At 52.1% G+C, this 21,458-nt stretch overlaps 5 protein-coding genes across 5 annotated transcripts; 3 read left to right on the forward strand and 2 right to left on the reverse strand.

Moving 5' to 3' along the window:
- Positions 1-6,566: 6,566 nt before the first annotated feature.
- Positions 6,567-8,293, reverse strand: SMAC4_09560 (uncharacterized protein). Its single transcript, XM_003344380.2, has 2 exons — positions 7,185-8,293; positions 6,567-7,132 (listed from the first exon to the last, which is right to left on the reverse strand). Exon 1 carries the CDS (start codon positions 8,084-8,086, stop codon positions 7,211-7,213), a length of 876 nt encoding a protein of 291 aa, XP_003344428.2. The 5' UTR covers positions 8,087-8,293; the 3' UTR covers positions 6,567-7,132; positions 7,185-7,210.
- Positions 8,294-9,348: 1,055 nt separating this feature from the next.
- Positions 9,349-10,977, forward strand: SMAC4_09559 (uncharacterized protein; the record flags this gene model as incomplete). Its single annotated transcript, XM_066090974.1, has 1 exon — positions 9,349-10,977. One exon carries the CDS (start codon positions 9,349-9,351, stop codon positions 10,975-10,977), a length of 1,629 nt encoding a protein of 542 aa, XP_065946973.1.
- Positions 10,978-12,294: 1,317 nt separating this feature from the next.
- SMAC4_09558 (uncharacterized protein) lies at positions 12,295-12,900 on the reverse strand (the record flags this gene model as incomplete). The annotated part of the gene is made up of 1 exon (XM_003344378.2): positions 12,295-12,900. The coding sequence occupies one exon, from the start codon at positions 12,898-12,900 to the stop codon at positions 12,511-12,513; it is 390 nt and encodes a 129-aa protein (XP_003344426.2). The 3' UTR covers positions 12,295-12,510.
- Positions 12,901-14,483: 1,583 nt separating this feature from the next.
- SMAC4_12918 (uncharacterized protein) lies at positions 14,484-17,017 on the forward strand. The gene has a single exon (XM_066091156.1). It carries the CDS (start codon positions 14,660-14,662, stop codon positions 16,862-16,864), a length of 2,205 nt encoding a protein of 734 aa, XP_065946974.1. The 5' UTR covers positions 14,484-14,659; the 3' UTR covers positions 16,865-17,017.
- A 288-nt stretch (positions 17,018-17,305) lies between these two features.
- Positions 17,306-20,916, forward strand: SMAC4_09557 (uncharacterized protein; the record flags this gene model as incomplete). Its single annotated transcript, XM_066090973.1, has 1 exon — positions 17,306-20,916. The coding sequence occupies one exon, from the start codon at positions 17,306-17,308 to the stop codon at positions 20,639-20,641; it is 3,336 nt and encodes a 1,111-aa protein (XP_065946975.1). The 3' UTR covers positions 20,642-20,916.
- Between the last annotated feature and the right edge of the window lie 542 nt (positions 20,917-21,458).

Raw genomic sequence — 21,458 nt, forward strand, 5'->3', positions numbered from 1 at the left:
TGCGCTGACTCCTGGCATAGCGGCTTGCCGTCGCAGACATGGACCCACTGAACGTCCACCAACAGCTTGCCTCGATGTCGACGACGGCTCCCGCGGCCACTTCATCCATATCCCCGATTGACACTCCGTCTCCCCTCAACAATTAGGAGGCCGTTCCCAAGCCCATTCGAACTTCCGCGTTCGGAAACAACAGTTCACAAGTCACGACAGCCCAGTCGGGTCAACTGAGAAGCTCCCGCGCCCGTCTCTACGTACTGAGGTGCTCTAGCTTGACACCCGGCTGCTCACGGTATGGCTTGCTTGCGGTCGGTGCCAAGCTTGTCGTGGGGGTCTTGCTTCTCGCGGGAACCGGTGCATACGACCGCGTGGTCTAGTTTGAGAAGGGACAAACATTGGCGAAATATGGACTTGAACAGGTCGAAGTGGTCGTTGCTTAATTGGGTTGACTGACTGGTGACAAGCCACTTCTCCACGACTTGTGTACAGAAGCCAGGGTAACTGTGCTCGACTGGGCGATCTCAGAGGCAGAGTCCTACAGCAGCTCCCCAATCCAGACGACATGAGGAGATGGTTATGGCCGTGACCCATGAGGACTGTCATATGACAGTCGGCAGGCTCCTGCTTCCTGACCATCCGCTTGGTGTACGGGCTCAGGATTGTATTTTCGCTGCACGTTCCGGTTCTTCATACGGCTGAAGTGCCCACGCTTGTGCCGTCCCAGCCGATGAAAATGTGGCCGTGTATGAGGAGCTCACTCCTGCCTGGGCCTGTCCATCTAGTCGGTGATATGCCAGGGGGCTATCTCTACATTCATTTCCCCAGCGTTGAGTGTCCTGGGCAAAAAAATTCACCGGCATTCCGGTCTCGTAGACGGCGCTCTGGTTGTGGATTCCTTGTCGGATCACCACATAGCAAAGTCCCACCTGATCTGCCTAGGTCCGGAATAGTTCCTCCATCTCGCTTCTCTGAGCGACGACATGAGTAAATTTGAAGGTGGGAAGAAGCTTGAGCAGGAGAAGTCTTCTGCCGGATTTGTTCTCTTGACGACCGTCTCGGTGATTTTGCTCAAGGTCTTTGCGGAGAAAGGGTCGGGTCGGGTGAAGCCGTGAAGGAGATAAGGCAGTCGTCCCCTTTGCCCTTGCCTTTGATGTCCTTCCAAAGTCTCGCCTTTACCTAGAGATTGGCGACACAGCAAAAACAATGGTCGCGCCAAGCTCCCTCTTGGCGAACACCTCCAAGATTCTCTTCTTTCGGGTATTCTTATCCATTTTGATGACGGCGCACCGCCACGGCTACGGATTGTGATCTTGGTCTTTTGTGACCTTTTCAACCCGGTCGATTTGCCGTCTTCATCCTTTTGGATCGGTGTTGGAATGCAATTCTGCAAGGGAAGGCCCTGTTTCTGGAAGATGGTGGATCTTCGGGTAGGGACTCCGGGTATGGTCTGGGTAATTGCATATCTGGACTTTGAGAACATTTTGTCAAGTAGAGGTAGAGTGCAGGTGAGCATGTAAAGCTTGATGATGGCATTCTGCATGCATGCGTCCCGTCCACGCACGCGTTGGAAACCCTGACGACGATTCCCAACTCGTCATGGGCGGTGTTCTGAGTGCTTTGGGGAAGGGCCAGCTCGGACGACGGGCGAAGTCGATGCCGTTGCCCAGACGGCGGACTGGGGGCAATCACGGATTATGATTGCCTGGACCTGAGGTGGCTAAACTGCTCGTAGTGGTTCTTCTTGAAGCAGATGCGCGGGTTCTGGATCCAAACTGATGTTTGGTTCGGATCGGCACTCGAACCCAAACTGGGCTGCAGTGGGTCATGGATCGTTCGAGGCTTGTTGTTATCCTCGTAACCGAAGTCCTTCTTGGCTGGCTAGGACGGTGGACATACCGATCTTGTAGCCGCCGACGCCAGGAGCTACTCTGGCACTACCCGGCGCGGCAGGCCTTGTTGCTTGGCGTATGTCGTGAGCGCCCGCGCAGAGTCTCACGGTACGAGTTCGCACCAGGGACTGGACCTTTCCGCTTTTAAGCGTCGATCGGGGTCAGGTGTCTTCGGCAATTGTAAAAATTGTCGATGGATAATCCTATTGCGGAGTTAGACGGGCTGGAGTTCTCAAGGTCGAGCGAGGTTGGCTTGCATTCCATACATACTTGTCTGAGTCTTGGAAGAGATGTAATGGCAGCTACCTCTGTGTGCATTCAAATCGTATTCAACTGAGTGGCGACTGTTTGTGATTGGTCTTCGGCAAATGAGTGGTGGCTCATTACTATCGAAGGGGATGGTGAGCATTGCCTTGATGGTTTTCGGCTGTTGTAGAGATGGGAATTCGAGAAAATACGGGGGTACCAGTGCAAGGAATATATATAATATATATCTGGAAATACCGTAATCCAGCTCAACGCCTTGCAAAAGCCTTGGGTGTCAAATAAGTCCGTGGTCCTGTCACATCCCTTTGCAAAGCCGTTTGTGAATACAGAGATGCATCACTCCAGCTGTAGGCACCTATAGTCCACTCATTTCGCGGGACGTTGGTTGAAGAGATGGGACTGCGGAGCGACGGACAACTGAGTGTGAAGTGGCCAAGTTACCATCAATATATGGATACTTTCCTGCTTATTGATGTCCGGCGAAGGATATTTGCGTGTGTTTGCATTTTCGTCTCTGGTGTGCGTGAAACATTGTTGTTGGGCTACTTACTCCCTTGCCCGGTCATCCGCTGATTTCCAATACCAAACCCAAAGCTGTTAGTCGCTGTTTCCTTTACCAAACGCTCATGCTTGGGGCATCACTTACATGGAAGATTGTTGGGTACAGCTGGTCAATCTGACGATAAGTTGTCAAACACCAAAGCGTTTCCATGATGAAGCAATGCTTGCTAGGAGAAGGCCGGTGCATGGAAGCATACCTCTGCTTGCGAACATCCGAACTCGTTGTGGATGACGGGGTATGAGCAAACGGGAAATTGTTTTCATTCCTTCTGAATGGGTTTACTATCGTTTGGCATGGGCTTTCACGTCGATGTTAACGCCGCAAATGTCATGATGTGTGTGCGCTTGGGCTGCTGTTGTTGGTGCCTTTGCGTGGAGTTGTTGTATGGGTGATTTGTGGTTCTGCCTCCATTCTGTGATTCCGGAAAACAAATCAGAAGCTGGAGACCCCTTGAATTGGTTTAGTTGAGCCATGACAGCACTTTACTAAAGATGGGACGGGATGAAAGACAAAAGTCACAACACAGTGAAAAGCCTTCGGCGCTGTGCAGCAGACTGGCTTATGATGGATGGAAGTATTGTCCGATATGATGTGGCATTGTACGGACACATACGAGCATAACATAAAGCAAGTAGAGTATGTACGGGTACGGTGTGGTACATTCACCGGCGACATTCATCAGTCAAACTGCCGACCGGATTACCGACAGAATGCCATAGGGACTTTCGCCAGCAACATTCATCAATTAAACCACCGACCAGAATTACTGACGGGCAATTGGACGAAGGCTAGCATCCAGAAGATCTACTTGTAGGCAGATGAACTAGATGGACTCGCGCCGATGCCTGGCACACCGGGCTCGGTACGTACCAACCTTCTCATGAAGGTTGAAAGGATCAACAAGGCCTTCGAGACCAAAAAAGATTATTAGCTAAATTGAACTATTGTTCCAAGCCCAGAACACTGCCCTTTGTCACATCAGATCCCTATTCTAAGTTGTGTTGACGCTAATGCAACTTGTTCAGCCCAAAACGAGGTGATTGGTACCGATAATCTTGATAGAGGATGGCCAGAAGAGCCAGACTCCACCTTTTGAAATCTAACAGGTTGCGGAGGCAGCGAAGGAATGGCAAGGTTGACGCAGATCTTAAGGATGAGCATGAAGTGACAGCGCTGCATATGGCGGCAGAAAATGGGCATGAGGCGGTTGTTAAGCTGCTTCTCGATACTGGCAAGATTGACGCAGATCCTAAGACCAGGGTTTATTACGCCCCAAAAGCCTCTTTTCTGTCTCTCTCCGTCTATTCTTGTGCCTCTATCCGCAACCCCCTATCTTCTTCCTCTCTCTTTCTCCCTCTTTCTCCCTCTTTCTCCCTTTTTCTCTCTTAGGGTGAGTTTATCCTAGGAACCTTGTGGAAGACAGACAGGGTTGCATACCCGGCTGGGGCGTAGCAACTCTGACGTTCCTGATGTTACGATCCAATCGATCCCTTATGTAAGCTAGGTTAGATAGAACTAACAGACTAATTAGGTTGGACCCGAAGGAAGGACCCAAAGTCCCGGGCCCTGGGTTCGGGTCCGCGGGACCAATGGGTCGGGTCTATGAAGGCCGATATATAAGAACGGTGTGACAAGGGCAGTATTCTGGGCTTGGAACAGTAGTTCAATTCAGCTGATAAACTACTTTGGTCTCGAAGGCCTTGTTGGTCCTTTCAACCTCTAGAGGAAGGTTGGGCTTCAAGGCCTTCTTATGCCAAAGGGAAACGGTACCTATCTAGTATGTACGGGTCTTTGTCACCTGAGGCTCCAAGGCATCTAGCAATCTGCATACATGTAGGTCTTTCTCGTATGACACCAGGAGTGTGGTGTATGCCCGTTTAACAGTGTGGCATATGCTCGTTTGACAGTGTGGCATATGCCCATTTGATAGTGTGGCATATGCTCGTTTGACAGTGTGGCATATGCCCGTTTGACAGTGTGGCATATGCTCGTTTGACAGTGTGGCATATGTCCGTGTGACAAACGGCCTCCCCAGAGTTTTCTGAATACCGGCTCTTTAGCAAGCAATAGCTTCCACAGTCAACCAATACCTTTCGGTTACGATTACCGTTATTCTTATTCTCAGCGACATACTCCTGTGCTCGTAACGGTTAGTCACACATATGATGACGACTTCCGGCATGTGGACGAGTTGCAGTCTTTTTTGACGTACTTGGTTACGCCGTGTTGCCGTTGGATAGGTAGGTAATTTTCTGGGTTTTGTTCAAAAGCCCATTGGGCTTTTAGATGCTGGAGACTGTTGCGTATGGTGAGGATGCTCTTTTGCTTTTTTCTAGGAGCCATCAGGGAACTTTATACTCATTACTTCCTCGTAAAAGTTCACTACAACCGTGGCTCCTACCCCACATCGTCCTTTCAGGTGCTCGAGTGGTCAAACATGGGTAATAAGCCACCACGCCTTTATGAATGAGCAGCTAGAGAACAGACCATTGTACTTGTCCGAGGTGGCTGATTGAATAGTGTAATAAAACTACCAAAACGCCGAGTCTTTCTACACAGTCGAACTGCGCCATTTTGGTTGCGAGGAAATAGGCATGTTCTGCGTCGTGCCTATACCTTCAAGTGTTCAAGCCATCATGATGAGCACCAGATAAAAAGCGTCTCCTTTCAACCCTTCACTCGTCACCTTCCCCTTCTCGCCAAAACCAGGCAACAATATCCCAAATCCCAATCCCGCTTGTTCCCCGTCTAACTCTCCTCCCTAACTTATTACAGAGTTGCATTCCGTCGGGCGGCCGGGTTCCCACATTCAACGACGAAGAGGAGAACCAGCATACTGGCGTCAGTCAGTCACAGCTACTAGTAATCATCAGCAGTGAAGTGATCAAAACGGCGTGATTTCATTGATCGCGCGCTCGTAACTTGGGATACATAAATTAACTGCAAAGAAAGAATGCCACATACGACCATACCCAGTGGAGAACTCGGGATCCCGTCCGCTCTCCCATAGATAAGCCACTGAGGGCCAGACTAGTAGTTGGGTCGGTGACGACCAGCGAATCCCTGGTGTTGTATGTTTTTTTGTGCTTTTTGCCCAGCTCACTCACCTCGCCCGGCTCGACTAGCCATCCCTGCGTTCTTGTGACTCATCGCTTATCCATCGTGACATGCATGCTATGGCTTTTTGTCCCACGGTCCTGAACACGGCCGAGAAGCAATGTCCTCCGTCTTGAATGCGCGTTTCTGTTTTGATCTTTAGGGGAAGCTTTTGAAGCATAACTCATCGCATCACGCTGTTTTCCCCGCGCCCTGTTCTAGCTGTGTTTGGTGTTGAAATGCAGAAAGCCCTTTGCCGTTCACGATGCGCCCCAAACCTACATACATACCTTATGTAGGTACAAACATCCAGTCCGTTCAGAAACAACGGCATATACAGCCTGTTGATCAACTTATTCGAGTGCTCACTGTTCATCGTGAGAAGGAACGATCCGGGGGCACAGCACGGACCATCGGAGTATTTCTGGGATTCCAAGCTGCCCTGTTCAACTGTCCAGAAATGGAAAAAGGACAGTAACTGGCCATTTCTTACCGGTTATCAGATTTCGGTGCATTTATCTACACGGTCAATTGAATTTTGAAATGCTGTCTTTTTGAAAGCTAGTCGTTCTGGTTGAGTGTCTTTGGCTGGTTGTTACAGAAAGTTTGGTAACAGCGTTACACTCCGGTAATAATCAACCGTGCTGGGGAAGCGATGCGATCACTTGGTCTCCCTCACGTGGAAAAGTTGATCACCCCTACAAAACTGGAGAGACCGTACATGCAAGGGGTTCTGGATATCTTTAATCAAAGGTCCACTGCAATATTTCGCTCACAGATACAAGAAGAGGATGTGATCATCGCGTGCGCAACTACTGTGTTCGGCAAACAAGTTTAGTTACACCAGCACTGGATAATGTGGCTTCTGTTCATCAACGAAGGCACGCATAAATGTGGCATATACTTGGACATTAGGGGTTTAGCTATATCACGGGCATGATAATCACGATGGGTTAAGCATTATTTCAGTGGCGGACATCACTTGTGCATGTTGGACTACTTGGTACTGTTTTTCCAATAATCTTTATCATATGTCCCTAAACGATTTTTTACACTTGGTATCAACCTGTAAAACCCTTCCGATTCAGACTCCTAGTAGATTACTTCTGAGCCATTCCAAAGTTCCCCTCATCTCTTAAAGTATCGAACAAATTCCTCAAGTGTCACCGTCAAAACTGGCGCTTTGCTTCCTGCTGATCCGTTTCCTGCACAACTCCTTATGTGAAGAGCTGCGCAATCCCTTCATCAAAACTCCGGTGCGAAAGCCAAGGGTATCCTACTAAAGCCGCTTGTAAAGACGATAACCAACCGCAATGCGATGCTGTTGCTGGTTAGCCGGGACTAGCTTCAGGTAAAAGGGTGTAGGTACTGACCAACTGAAACCAGAAAAGCAGGCTGCCTAAGTAGTGGGAGCTTCCGGAGCAGCTTCTGCGACGCCCTTCAAGGGCAGAGTACTACCCCTAACAGTGCCCCAATATTGCTTGCAAACCTCGGGCCCACCATGTAAGAATTCCCTCTCCCCCCCTTCCGTCTTCGGCTTCGGATTTGTCACGATCGTGATGGGAGTATCGGCCAATCCGTCCCAGTTAATGAACATATGTCCGTGCAGGACAATCTCATTGATACTGTGGCCCATTACGAGGGTGATGTGCCAGTCGGCTTTTCTCTGCTGCTTTCTGGTTCGGCCGGTTCTCGGGTCCCAAATCATAGTCGGGAACCCGTTTTCGTAAACGCTTTCGGTGTTATGGGGGCCCTGGCGGATCCCTACGTACTTCAAGCCCAGAGAGTCTGCCTCAGCACGAACGATGTCCTCCACTTCGCCTTTGCGGATTGGGACCACCTCTCGGTGCCAAGTGTAATTGATCCAATCAATCCTAACCTTGCTTCTTTTTCCGGGGCTTTCGGAGTTGAGGTGAGTGTAGTCCACAATCTGAACCTCTTCTCCTGGTAGCAGCTCAGGCTTTCTCATGAACGCATTGTAGGTCGATACGAGGTTGACAGGAACATCATGCTCATCAGGCCAAAATTCAGGGAAGGAGCCGGTTTTGCGTCCGGTTCTTCTTCGGTATCCAGGCATCTTGGTGCCGGGTGTTGTTCTGTAGAGAGGATTTTGTGATGACTGGTGATAAGCGTTGATCGAGTTGGTGTCGTATGGTTGACCTTGGGATGTGATGAAGCCAGGAGAAAACCCGAAGACAACTGTATCTGGAAAAAGGTGATCTTTTATGGTTCTGGAGGACGAAAAAGGAGACATTTGACGGACCTGAAGACACATACGAACATTGGAGCTGTCCTTGAGCAAGACAGAACATTCACTGAACTGGCAGGTAACCTTTGGATAACACCGCCATTGTTCACGGTCCAGTTCGCGCTCGAGGCCGAAACATTGCTTCAGGTTGGGTACCAGTCAACATGAAGAGAAAGTAGCTGTGAAACCTTGGATAGCGGTTCAGTGAATGACTGAAATCACGGTATATAGAACAAGGTTGATGGTTTTCAGAGTGCATGAACAACATGGATGGATGTGGGCCAAGACAAAATGGCTTTCTTGCCCACGGCATAGGATTACGGGCCATAGCCAAATATCGTTGAGTGAGTGTATACCACTTCCGCTCCTTTGTCGCCCGCCTCATCTGGATGAAGATGAATGAGCCTATAGTCGTGTATCAGACGGCCAAGTTCACATGGAATGAATGAAGGGTGTTACGATCCAATCGTTGAGCCTCATGTATCTAGATAGAATTGACCAATCAGATAGGTCCCGAGTTTACGGGACTACGGGACGGGGCTGAAGACCAGTATATAAGAAGGCCTCCCGGCCTTCGTTATTATGGTTCTTCAGCAAGCAATAGCTTTCACAATCAACCAGTACCTTTTGGCTACTACTACCGTTGTCCTACATCCCAGCGATATACTCCTGTGCTTGTAACGGTTCGTCACAAAGGGGTTATGTGATGATCTTTCATATTGTCAGATGTTGTTCAATGTGCAGTCCGATAAGACCATTCGTGGTCAATGTGCCTGTTACAACAATTAGCTTTGACCAGTGAATGGATGCTGGAGTGTGCTTTTCATCTGAATGGCCATTCACCTGAACTCTGCTGTGTACCTTGGTGGCCTCCATTGTTTGGTTGCACCTTCCTGTTTGCACTGGAATTACAGGTTCGGAACAAAGAAGGCGCGTTTGACGGTTTCAATCTCCAGCCGTGGCCAGCTGTCATGCCAGACGGCAACGTCACCCGAAAAAAAAGCCTAGTGCGCATTGTCACACTGTTGTTCAACGAACTCTCACCCTGCGCACATCACAGAAGGCTCACACCGGACTCACTACGCCATTCCAGGCCCCAGTGACAATTGAAGTGACACTTGAAGTGGCTAGGGTTATAAAACCACAATCCTTCTGTTTCTTCCCTCCGGCGCATCCAAATTTACCCTCCATCACCAAACCCACAAAACTCACTTCCCAGTCAGACCATCGACCTTCGACACCGACCAAACATAGAAACGGCCCGTAACACACCCTAAGCCACCGCCACCATGTGCACACCCTACGCTAATCCGTCCGTTCTCCCTGGTGATGACGAGGAAGAGTTTCCGTACGACGTGGAAGATGATGTCTTTGGAACCGTCGAGCCACTCGACGATTACAAACCTGGCGGCTTCCATCCCATCATCTTCGGCGACCGACTCGGTGCAAACGGCCGCTTCCGAGTGGTGAGCAAGCTCGGCGCCGGTGGCTACGGCACCGTTTGGCTGTGCGAGGACACTTCCTCCCCGATCCTGAAGTGGCGTGCAGTAAAGGTCATGTCCGCCAAGGTTTCGAAGCCCGACTGCGCAGAGCTTCGTACACTGGATGCCTTCCACGGCATTGATCGCTCAACACTCGAAACCAACTTCCATCTTTCACCCCCGCTCGAGCACTTTTGGATCGATGGTCCCAATGGCCGCCACCTCGCCCTCGTCTTCTCCCTCTGCGCTGCTACTGCCGAATCCATCTTCACAAACTACGGCCACTGCCGCTCCCTGATCAAGGACCTTTGCTTCCAACTTGCCAAGTCCCTCGAGCTCATGCACTCTCGCGGTCTTTGCCATGGCGACTTCCGGCCCTCGAATATTTTGTTCCGCCTCCGCGACGGCGTCGACTCGCTTCCTGAGGCCGAACTCCTGAAACACATGGTACCGCCCAGACCCGTCCGCGTCATCTCCATCGAGGACGAAAAGCCCGTCACCCGCGCCTCTGCTCCATCCGTCCCCGAGTTCCTCATCCCGTGCACGAGCGTTCCCTACCACAGCGGTCTCTGCGCCACCCAGCTCGCCGTAACTGACTTCGGAGTGTCCTACTCCCCCTCTAACCCGCCTGAGCCGGGATGGACAGGTATTCCCACCCGGTGGGCCGCACCCGAGGAGCGCTTCGGAGTACGCGACCTTCTATCGTACTCGTCCGACATCTGGTCCCTGGGCTGCGTCATTGCCTGGCTGGCCATGGGGCTCACTCCGATGGGTCATGAGGAGGACGGCGCGTGGTTAGACGAGCTCTCGATCAATATGGAAAAACATATGGGCCCGATGCCTGAGCCGTTCAGGACCAAGTTCTACGAGGAGCACGATCAGAAGACTCCGGCGGAGGAGTTGGGCAAGGCGGAGGCGGAGTTTGAGCCCGTCACGGATATCGCGAGGAAGGAGTGGCAGCGGCACAGAGATGAACAAACTGTGGGCCAGAAGAGCGCAGGACACACCCAGTTCGGGCGGGACTTGTTGAAGAGCACGATGACCGACGCGCTATGGACGGGTGTAACGGCCGTGGAAGTCAAGCAGATGAGCGGGCAACTGCTGACCAATCCTTCAAAGCTCCCCTTCTCAGACTTACGCCAGCTAAGCAGCAAAGCGCGACCGGTCTCTCACGATAAACTATCCGTCAAGCTGGAAGACGCAGAGATCGACCAACTTTCCGATCTGCTCATGTCCATCTTCACATGGCACCCCAAGGATCGCGCCACTCTTCAACAGGTGCTGAATCATCCATGGTTCGAGGGCCGGAATCGAAACGCCGCAAAGGTGCCATCCCGGGCTACCACCAAGAAGAGCGTGGTGGACGAGGCTGTCGAGAACGTCAAGTCATACCTCCATGCCAACGTCACCAACCGCTGGGCTCAGGGACTCTCTTAGGAGGGGAAGTCCCGGGTCATGGCTGTTGGCGTTGGCATCGGCGCATTGGCAGGCTCTGTTGCGTATTGGCAGGGAAGCCTGATGAGAGGCCATAGTATGGGGAGGATGGTGAGGAAGGTCGCGAAGTTCTTTCCGGGATTCTTTGCGTCGGTGGTTCCGAAGTCGTTAAAGACCAACCTGGGCTGGAGCCCGTCGGGTTTGTTTGGGCAGGGATCCTTTGAGGATTGAACTCCGTCAAGGCAGAACGAGAAGCTGGTTGCTGAGTATCAGATTGAATAAAGAAGAGCAACCAGACTGGAAAGAAAGAGCAGGACTAAGGGAAAAGCCTAAACGATAGCATAAAGAAGATACAGAGTAGATGATACATCAAACAGACAAAAAGACTTCCTGAATAACTTCGTAGAGGTAGTCAAATGTGACTGAGATGATAGACTAACTCATGAGATGCCCAACCCTTGTACCGACCTTGATATTCGTCGTGAACTCCAAATTCCACACAATCTCTCTCCAAACAACCACTTGTTCTGTGTCTTTCATGTTCTCGTTGGTGACTTGGTTGGGGATGACCTATTCGGTTGTAGACTCAATGGTCTCCAGGTTTGATAGGACATGCTCTTCGGTACCTCTAAGCTTGTCGGTTACAAACTTCTCCCATTCTTTGTAAAACACAACCGGTCGGCGGGGTTCCTTGATGTACCGCCGGCATGGTCTTCCATGTACATCTAGTCTGGAATCTTGTTCCAGATGGCGGCGATATTCTCCTGAGAAGGACTTTGCCAGGAGCGCAGAAGTGTTACGATCCATTCAGGGGTCACTTATGTAAGCACTTAGATAGACCAATCAGAGCCGCGCCGGGCGCCGGTTGTTGTTGTTATTTTTAACGTCTACTTCCGCCTCCCGTAGGGCATGAGACGTGCGCCGGGCGCCGGTGCCATACTGAAGGACCAGTATAAAGGAAGGCCTCCCCAGGATTCCTGAATACAGGGCTCTTCAGCAAGCAATAGCTATCAAAATCCACCGGTACCTTTTGGCTACTACTCCGTTACTCTATTGTTCTATCCCAGCGATAATACTCCTGTGCTTGTAACGGTTCGTCACAAGAAGGCGTTGCAACGGTTGCACTGCATGCCAGTCTCAACAGGCATCCATGCATCCAGGTGTAGCAATCACTACTGGTACACGTTGCATTTGCTTCGCGGATGAGCATGTGGAATGGACATGATCTTGCGGTCCAAACTGCGCTTGTTGCCTAGGTGGTCAAGGCACGACCTGCCGAGCGGTCTGCGGTCCTGCCTTCTAAGCACGGGCCGTACAGCGTCAGCGTGTACAAATCTCGTCATCCACCATAGTGACATTGTACTCGCGGTTAGTTCGACGGTTGGTCGCGCGGACGCCGGGACAACTGTCACCCTTGAACTCGTCGTGGTTGGTCCGTTCCTCGTGAGGGCCCGCACGAACAACCGCATACTGTGTACGGAAGTCAAGATCGGGGGCGGATCATGTCCGGTGCGGTGATACAGAGACAATCACGAATTATCTGCTGGATTTGAGCGAATTGCTGACCCTCAGGCTCAGAGAGCCTGAAGCACTCTCGAGGGTCTTGTAGCCAGATAATGTTGCGATCGGCTTCAAAACCCTATGCGGCGGGATTGTGGATGAGAAAGTCTGGATTGGTGTTCTTTCCCATGTGCCGCCTCTCGATAATGGTATCTTGGGCTGCTCTTTCGTCGATACAGCATATCGCGCAGTCTTTGCGCTTTCTTCTGTCGGATTCCTTTCCTCTGTTGTTCTGTCAGGTTGGGACAGACGGGAGTTGAGGGTCCATGTCTTTGTCCCGCTGCTGTTTTGCGAGACACGGGGGATGTGCCAGTTGCGGCCCGGCATTGTGACCTTGCTGGTCGTCCACGGATCGGTGGGTGGCATTTTTGTTGGTGATAATGAGTGAGGGCGCGTTTATATCGCCTTGGTGGTCGGAGGTTTAAGTGGTTTACGGCATGTATGTGCCAGTTGTGGGGGTGGGTTCATTGATGAGTGATATATAAGAGCGGAATGTATAAATGGTCGAGTGATAAACGGAGTTGTCCGATCGAGTCTTCATCGTTGATGCGAAAACCAAGGTAGACGCGGTGGTCAGCCATCGAGCACCAGACAGGGTGCTGAACCCCGGCCTTCTCAGCACCGTCTCCGAGCGTCTCAGGGCCATGGGCATGTCAATCTTCCGCCTCCCCCCCCCCCCCCCCCCCCCCCCCCCAATTCCCAGCGATATACAAGATGGTGTTAATAGAAACAAGCAGGCCATTGATAAGATGGTTGTTGTCGTTGGACAGATCTAAGACCATCCCGACAGGCTTGCTGGGCGTGATGCTGAATCTGTCCCAAGCACGAACGCCCGCCGACACACATTCCAAGCCCGGGCCCTGCACCGGTGCTCTAGACCATTGTCTTTTCTCAGACTTTTGCGGCGAAGCGGCGCTGCGGATTGGCGAATACCGCGGCCCCTGGCGAGTTTGCCGGAGAAGGGACCATCCGTTTTCAGCGACGTCGACAGATTGCCCCTTTTGGTTCTCACTTTTCACATTTCACAGGGCCAAGGGTCTCTTTGGCCTGAAGCTCGTGCTGCGAAACGGTGACTACTTCGCAGTAGACAGCGTCTTCAAGCTTCAGTTTGAAGTTGGCTTGATGCCTCCTTGAGTCCTTGGCCTTCTCGTTTATCTCCGAGAGGCGAGAATCAGTTGCTTTGGTTGCTGCCACAAGGGGACTTGTGCTCGCTGTGCTGCGGTTATTCCAGAACTTGACTGGACTCCTGGGGTTGCCTGAGATGATCGAAGCGAGTGTAAAAGCTGTTCATGCTGAGCGGTAACTATCATGGGGGCTTGTGTAGAAGTGTATGATATATATGTAATGTAGGGCTTATAGATGGTACCGGTGGTGTTGAGTCTGTGAGAGACGAGGATCAGAGAGGCTCAACCACTTGGAGAGCTGCTTCCTATATACCTTCTTCACTAGTCCGGCTTGGTGTGTATGCATCACTTTCGTAGGCCAGCTTGTCAGTGTTTTCCCCTATCTGGTCCAGCATTGTTTGGGATCTGCCATGAGAAACATGAACAGGGCAAACCATTGTCAATGACAACTTCCCGGCAAGCCGAACACAACAATCGCCATCGCCATCGCCATCGCAAACGTTGGTGGTGATGATGTGATACATCATCCCTGAACAAGCTCATTGTCCAAATATCCAACAATTTCAGAAAACATCAGGCAGAGTGCCCAGCAAGTAGGAGATCAATGGGTACGAGAAGCAAAAGCACGAAGTGAACGCAAACATCAAGAATAAGTTGTGAGTGAGAAGTTCACCCTCATAAAACACAAAAATGACAAGGAAAATAGAGGTCGGGAAAAGAAAGTAAACAACCAAGACCAAAAAAGCCGCCACAGCATCGCCAACCGCACCATCTCTCAGTCTACCCAGCCCCCCCCCCCCCCCCCCCCCCCCCAGTTCACTGAATCCTTCCCAAAAATCCCCGGCAATGCCATGCCAGCTAGTTCCCAAATAGGTAAGATATGCGCCAGGATGGTGGGTGATGCTCACCCCTGTTTCGGCCTAAAATCTGACCATTAGTAGTGAGCGCGGCTCGGACTTTAACCGCATCGATACGACTCGTCGTGGGTGTAGCGAGCGAAGATGGCGCTTTATGAAACAACCCCCAGAAGCCTTGGAGATAATTGTTCAGCTTCTGAAATCTTGGTCTGTTTAAATCCAACGACAGCCACCATTGACCATAAGCTAAAGAAAGGATTCAAGAACTTTCTTGGATTTTTTTCCTCCCATTCAAACCTCACAGTTCCTCAGCCAAAATCTCAATCGAAGAAGAAACAAACCGACAACATGCGCCTAATAAACACCACCACCCTAACCCTCCAATCCTTCATGCTCCCCGCCCCTCAACTCCCTTCCTACGCCATCCTCTCGCATACCTGGTACCCCTCACCAGACGACGAAGTGACTTTCCAGGATTTCACGCTTCTTCCCCGCCATGAACTAGAAAAAAAGAAGGGATACGCAAAGATCAAACAGACATGTCAACGGGCCAAGAAATCGGGGATCAAATGGGCTTGGGTGGACACATGCTGTATCGATAAGACGAGCAGTGCGGAGCTGATGGAGGCGATTAATAGTATGTGGGAATGGTATAAAGGGGCGACGGTGTGTTTTGCTTTTTTGGAGGATTTGGAGCCCGTGCCCGGGACGGAAGGGGGGAGTGGGACGGGGCGTAGCAGGATTGGACTTGGACTCCCACTTCAAGCCGGGCACGGGCAGAATGGTCACGGTCGGAGTGAGAAGCGCTTATCGGTGTCGGATGATGGAGGGAGTAACGATGGCAGCAATGTCTCAGCGGCTACCGGGTCCGGAGCAGGGACGGGTTCGACGACATCATCACCCTCATCATCATTATACATCCAAGCCGAGCGAATGGAGCACCTCAGCCACGAGGAGAAGGTCCGTCGCTTCGGGGCATGTCGCTGGTTTACGAGAGGGTGGACCCTGCAGGAGCTCATCGCCCCTTTGCAGATGGGGTTTTACAACAGCAAATGGGAGTTTGTCGGTGAAAAGTCCGCTTTGAAACACGTGCTGGCCGAGATCACGCAAATCAGCGAGTCGGTTCTCGAGAATAGCGCGTTGCTCCCGACCATCCCCGTGGCGCAGCGCATGTCATGGGCTTCTTCGAGGGTGACCACTCGTCCGGAGGATATGACTTATTGCTTACTCGGTATCTTTGACGTGCAAATCCCGTTCTTGTACGGCGAAGGAGAGAAGGCGTTTATCAGGCTGCAGGAGGAAATTGTCAAGGAGACGAATGACTTCAGTCTGTTCGCGTGGAAGTCTGGCAAGGGGTCAGGCATACAGCACCAGAAGCACTGGGGCATTCTGGCGCCGAGTCCGAAGGAGTTCGCGGAATGTGGGGACATTGAGATCTGGGGTAACCCGCTGTATAACGCCGAGTGTTATGTTACGGGCAAAGGGTTGCGCTTTACGCCGGCGCCGGGGGGTGGAGGATTGTTGAGGAGCAGTAGTTCCAGGTTTAAAAACACCGAGGGGACGTATATTCTTGACCTCGGGTGTTATCACAAAAGCGAAAAGGGCATGGCTATCGGCGTGTTCTTGCAGCAGCATGGCTCGGATCTGTACTGCCGCGTGATGCCCGAGAGCTTGCCGACGTGGCCGACGGGGCCGGGACAGCAGCCGATGTTACGCAAGAGCAGGGTGTTTTACATCCCCAAGGCGGTGTCGCCCGTGGCGTCGACGATGCTGGGCTCCAGTCATCGGTGGGCGTTCAACTTGTCGCAGGTGTTCGCGGCCATGGCTGACATCAAGTATCTCCCGCAACAAAGCCAGTTCCAACCCGAGGAAAGCTGGGACTCGGAGCGCAGGCTGTTCTTGAGCCAGGGGTCGAGGAACTTCCAATGTTGCGCAGTATTCGTAACGACGAGGACGGACGGGTTGGGGGCGTTGAGGATCTTGGTATGGTGCCAGCTTCATTTTGTTTACGGCACCGATGGAGGGGCGCAGGCATCGGTCAAGGTCGAATTTGATCCACCCTCTGAGGGGAATACAGACGGCGACGGCTATGTCAAATGCAACAGCAGGGTTGTAACCGAGGCCTACGAAGGTCAGCCGGTATTCAAAGTCGAGGTCGAGGCAACGACGAGCAAGTTCCGCGCGCTCCCTACCATCATGTCCTTCCGCGGTACCGACGCGTCCATGAACAAGATGGCCAGGGCGCACCAGATGAAGCATCATGAAAAGATAGCGGCGGCCGCGCAAGGGAGAGAACGGTATTTCAATTCGGCAGCAGCGAGCATGTCGAGTACCATGGTGGGGAGGTAGATGGTGGTGGTGGTTTGATTTGGTTTGTTTACTTGTGGAAGTTGAAGATGGAGTTGTTGGATAGAATGGCAAAGGAACAGCAGTCGAGATGAGATGTACAGCAATGTAGTGGTAATTGTTAGTACAAGTCACTGTAACAACGCATTAGGGCAACTACCGGTACTTCAATGTGAACCCCACCAGCCACACGTGATCTCCCTCCTCTTTCGCGGAACTGGCCAAACCAGACCGCGACTTCCACCAACACAATGCAAGCACTGTAACGCGCTTGTGGCCAGTGGGTTCTCAGTGCTCTTTGACCTCTCCAACATCATCAGGCTCATTTGAGGGACCCAACTTCCTCCCTTTTCCATCCTTCGACAACCGACTCTTTTTCTCGACACCAATAATCCTCAACCCGCAATCGCCGACGCGCAATTCCGCGACCCCAACAATGTGACAATGCCACGACAAAATACATTCACCGTGGTGCCCAACCCCTTGGGCATGCAAGGGTTGATCTCGCGCGACGATGCCCCAGCCTCGAAACCCCAGGCGATGACCTCGAAGCAAGCGAAGAAGCGGTACAAGGAAGCCACCAAGGGGCCCAAACTCTCCAAAGCCGAGCAGCGTCGAATCGAGCTGGAAGAACAAGAGCGGATTCGAAAAGAGCTCGACAAGCAGAAATCAGCCAACAAGGCGAGGATCGCAAGAGACAAAAAGAAGGCAAAGGAGTTGGCAGACATACAGGCGCGGAAGAAGAAGGGATTGCCGCTGGTGGATGTCCATCCAAGTCAGGACACGATTTCGAGGTTTATACGGAAGGGCGATGGCAATACGGCTCCAAAGAGAGATTCGAGTGGGAATGTCAAGGGCAAGTCTTCAGAGGAACCAATCCGGACTGTTTATCCGGAAAGGGACAGTTCGAATAAGAACATACCAGGTGAAAGGGACGAGGTAGTTGGCAGTCCGAGGAAGCGACCACGACTTGACGAGGACAGCCCACCGAAGAGGCAAGATGCGGTCACAATACCCGACAAGGGGAACACAGAATTGGTGGAAGATAAGAGCAAGAAGCAGAGGCCTCGAAACACCCCCGAGCACGCTTCAGACAATGGCCAGCCAAGACCAGGAGACGAGAACAATATGGCGGCAACGTCGCATAATACACCCCAAGGGGAAGACAAGAGAGGGGAAGTTCCGCCCAATAAGGCAAACTCACAGTCGAAATCACAGGAAAGGACAACTACGATCACCGACAAGGAGAACATGCCACGAGTGGAGGGCAAGACAGAAAGTACAAGCCAGCGAAGCTCGCAGCTACGTCGGGCAGGCAAAGAAGGATCCCAGTCGAACGGCAGGACAAGTTCGAGGGCAATATCCAGCATGAATAGGATACAGACTCCCGAAGAAGTTGTAATGGTACCTTTGCCCAAACCGACAAGGCTACAGCCGGACAGGCATCTGGAGGACATGGGATTGAGCCGATCGCGAGCGAACAAGGAGATCTTGCGTCCGAAAGAACAAGAAGTTCCTCCTCCAAAGCCGGCTCCAGCAAGGAAGGTTATCAAACCGTTACCAACTGGTATGCGACCGAGATCACATTTGGGAGAAACTGATGGGAATCGGTCTACGCCACCAAAACCGACCAAGGAAACAGTGTCGGCGCAAGGCTATCAGGAGCCGGAGCTCGCGAATAAGGAAAAGCAACCGCAAGTACCAAAGGAGAACTCCCAACTGAAGCCCAGAGAGTCTACACCGAAGCCGTCGGTGGTGCATTCAGCTGTCGGACCATGCAAACCAATACCGTCACCACAACCCCATCCTTCTCCAATGCCACCACCACGGCCTCCAGTGTCTGCTCGTCAGCCTTCACATGTCTCGAGACCCAATCCTCCGGTACCCCAGCAGCCGGCCGGAGCTCCTGCCAACACACCCAAGATGCCGTCCACATCGAATAATTCCAACAAGTTCGCTCCGCAATACAGACCTATAGGTCCTCCAGCATTTGTACCACAACATCCCTCGCCTGGTCCACCAAGATTTAAGAAACCTTTGGCCAGACCTAGCAGTGGGGCTATCCAGAAGCCCAAATTCCTCCAAAGGAACAACCTTCAAACGGCGGCATCAAGAGCGTCTTTATCCAGCAATATCGGCAAGCCGGCTGTCACAAGCAGTGATACACCACCATCAAGCACCCAGTTATTTGTCATGTCGCACCTCGACGACCTGCTCCCAAGTCCATCTCAAGAGCTTCGAGAGCTGGAGGGGGGTGCCCAGCCTACGCCCATATCGCGGCCACCCGTATTCAAGACCTTTTCTAATAAGCAACCACAGATCCCTGCGACATTCTCTAAGTCGCCTGTTGCGTCAGGGCCGAGACGCTTCGTACGACAAACGTCACATGTACAAATCGCACCTCCGCGGCCTCGGATGCAAGAAGTCAAGCCTGTTGAAGATGACTTCTTCTCCTTCCTCTCCACGCAGGACTTACTCTTCTCGTCTCAGGACATTCGTGAGCTCGAAAGCGACACTCCCTGCAAGGTTAACAACCGAACGGAACGCTTCGAACCTCCATCCAAACAACCACCCAAGAAGGCCTCTTCGTCTCCCTCTTTAATAACTAATAAGGGACATCGTTTGTCGGGCACAGCGAGTGCAACACCAGCACCAAATGCGGTCTCTGGGCCAGCCTCTGGGAAACTGGCTGAAAGGGTACCTACTCCCTCGAAGCAAAGCTCAATGGACTTGGTGGCATCGAATCATCAGGCGACCTCTACAGCCTCCAAAGCCCGGCCCGCATCCATCCCATCATCTACCACACGAGGCCCAAAGACGATATCAGACTCCACATCCGAAAATCAGGCGGAAAGGATATCTAATGCCTCGATCCCAAGCCCGCGGCTACGGGCTTCAGCAACTTCAACTCCAAAGCTAAGTCCGGTCATTGGAGGCCAAGAACAAGCGAAAATTTCAAACCCAAGTTTGCCCACAGCCTCAGGCGCTACTCCTCCCGCGCCCAAACCCGCGCCTCCGGCTCGATCCCCATCACCTCAGCGGTTCTTCGGCTCCAGCGGCGTAGGCATACAGATCCTGCTCGCCATGGCAGAAAGCGAAAAGACATTCAAGGAGGATGAGGAACGACGTCAGGAAAAGGCTCGCCGTGAAAGGCTAATTAAGGAGAGATGTAAAAGGGTAGCAGAACAAAGGGCCAAGAAGGCTGCGGAAGAGAAGCGTAAAAAGGCAGATGAGGAGAGAGCGAAGGTGATGGAACGACTGAGACGTCAGGGTGAGGAGATTGCTCAGTTGAAGATTCCTTCGGCGAGGAGGGCAGATTCGCCAGCTGCAGGCGCGGTGCCGGCACAAAGGCCTCTGACTCAGGCAAAACAGATGCCAGGGCAAAGTATCAAGCATCTTATCCCTTCGATTAGCAAGGTGAAGAGACCGCCTGGGGAATGGATGCCAGCGCAGAGGCGTAGCATTGCAAAGCCTGTCGTGCAAGCAAATCACCCACAGCAACTGCCACCACCCAACTCCAACGTTCAGGATCGGGCACAGCACCCGCCCCAACAAGCACCACAGGTAACCAAGACATCCACAGCTCCCAAACCAAAGTCCAGCATCGCAGGACAAAATCAGATACAGCAAACAATGGAGGTGGTACCCACGTCATCTCAAGAGACGGACTACGAGGATGGAGACCTGGATGGGCTAGGTGAGTTGGGTATGGGCCTCACACAGTTCCTGGGCCCTGACAAGGACCTGTCTTGGCTTGATGACGACGATGATGATTTCTGATGATAGAGAGACGCGCAAGCACCTATCCACAGTAAAGAAGGTAGAACGCGACCTGCTTATTGTTATCGGGGGCTCATGTACCTATTATTTCTTACCTAGATTATTTTACCGTACCATTACCGATTAGATACCCGGCGAATGTCATTTTTAAGTTTTCCGTCCCAGGCCTTTGAGCCCGTCGTGTCTTCTCCCGCCAGACTCAGCTGTATCTGGAACGGGCACGATGAACATAATTCCATGCGTCGCCGTGAGAAGTGACATTTGGCAAAAGCGTTCCTGGAGGGGAAGAACATGGTCAAATTTCCTGGCCTTTGGATTTTGAGAACCAATTTCTTCCCAAACATTGTCTTTCAAGGTGATCAACAACACCAATACCAATACCGCGATTGCCCGCCAATCCTTCCAATACCCCCTTTATTTACACTCCCACTTACCACTTTCAACACCAGGACTTCAGTGTCGCGATATTGGGGGATCGCCAGTCTGTTAGCGTCCGCAGCGTCACATTATGGAATGCCAGGGGCAGCCACAGCGGGCATGACGGAGGCCAACGACGGGCGCAAGGGGCCGACTGATGTCCAAGCTAGAGCCAAGCCACTTGTACCACTACAAACCACCACCCAAACCCACGACGCTAGACCGCCCCATCCATCACCACACCACCACACAATCCGGGGACCAACCGGCATCACGTCCACACATCTGCAGATGCGAGACAAGTCCAGACATGCAACGCGTTTCCCCCGGCGTCCCGTAATTTCCACCCAATGAGCGCCGCTTGGTACCCAAACTCAGCCAAACTGACCCAAACATGAGC

This window comes from Sordaria macrospora, chromosome 4, assembly GCF_033870435.1.
Source record: "Sordaria macrospora chromosome 4, complete sequence".
Classification (NCBI taxonomy): Eukaryota; Fungi; Ascomycota; class Sordariomycetes; order Sordariales; family Sordariaceae; genus Sordaria; species Sordaria macrospora.

Excerpts from the sequence above, each read along its gene's own strand:
- SMAC4_09560 (XM_003344380.2), bottom strand. The coding sequence starts at position 8,086 with ATGTGTCTTCAGGTCCGTCAAATGTCTCCTTTTTCGTCCTCCAGAACC.
- SMAC4_12918 (XM_066091156.1), top strand. The coding sequence starts at position 14,660 with ATGGCGCTTTATGAAACAACCCCCAGAAGCCTTGGAGATAATTGTTCA.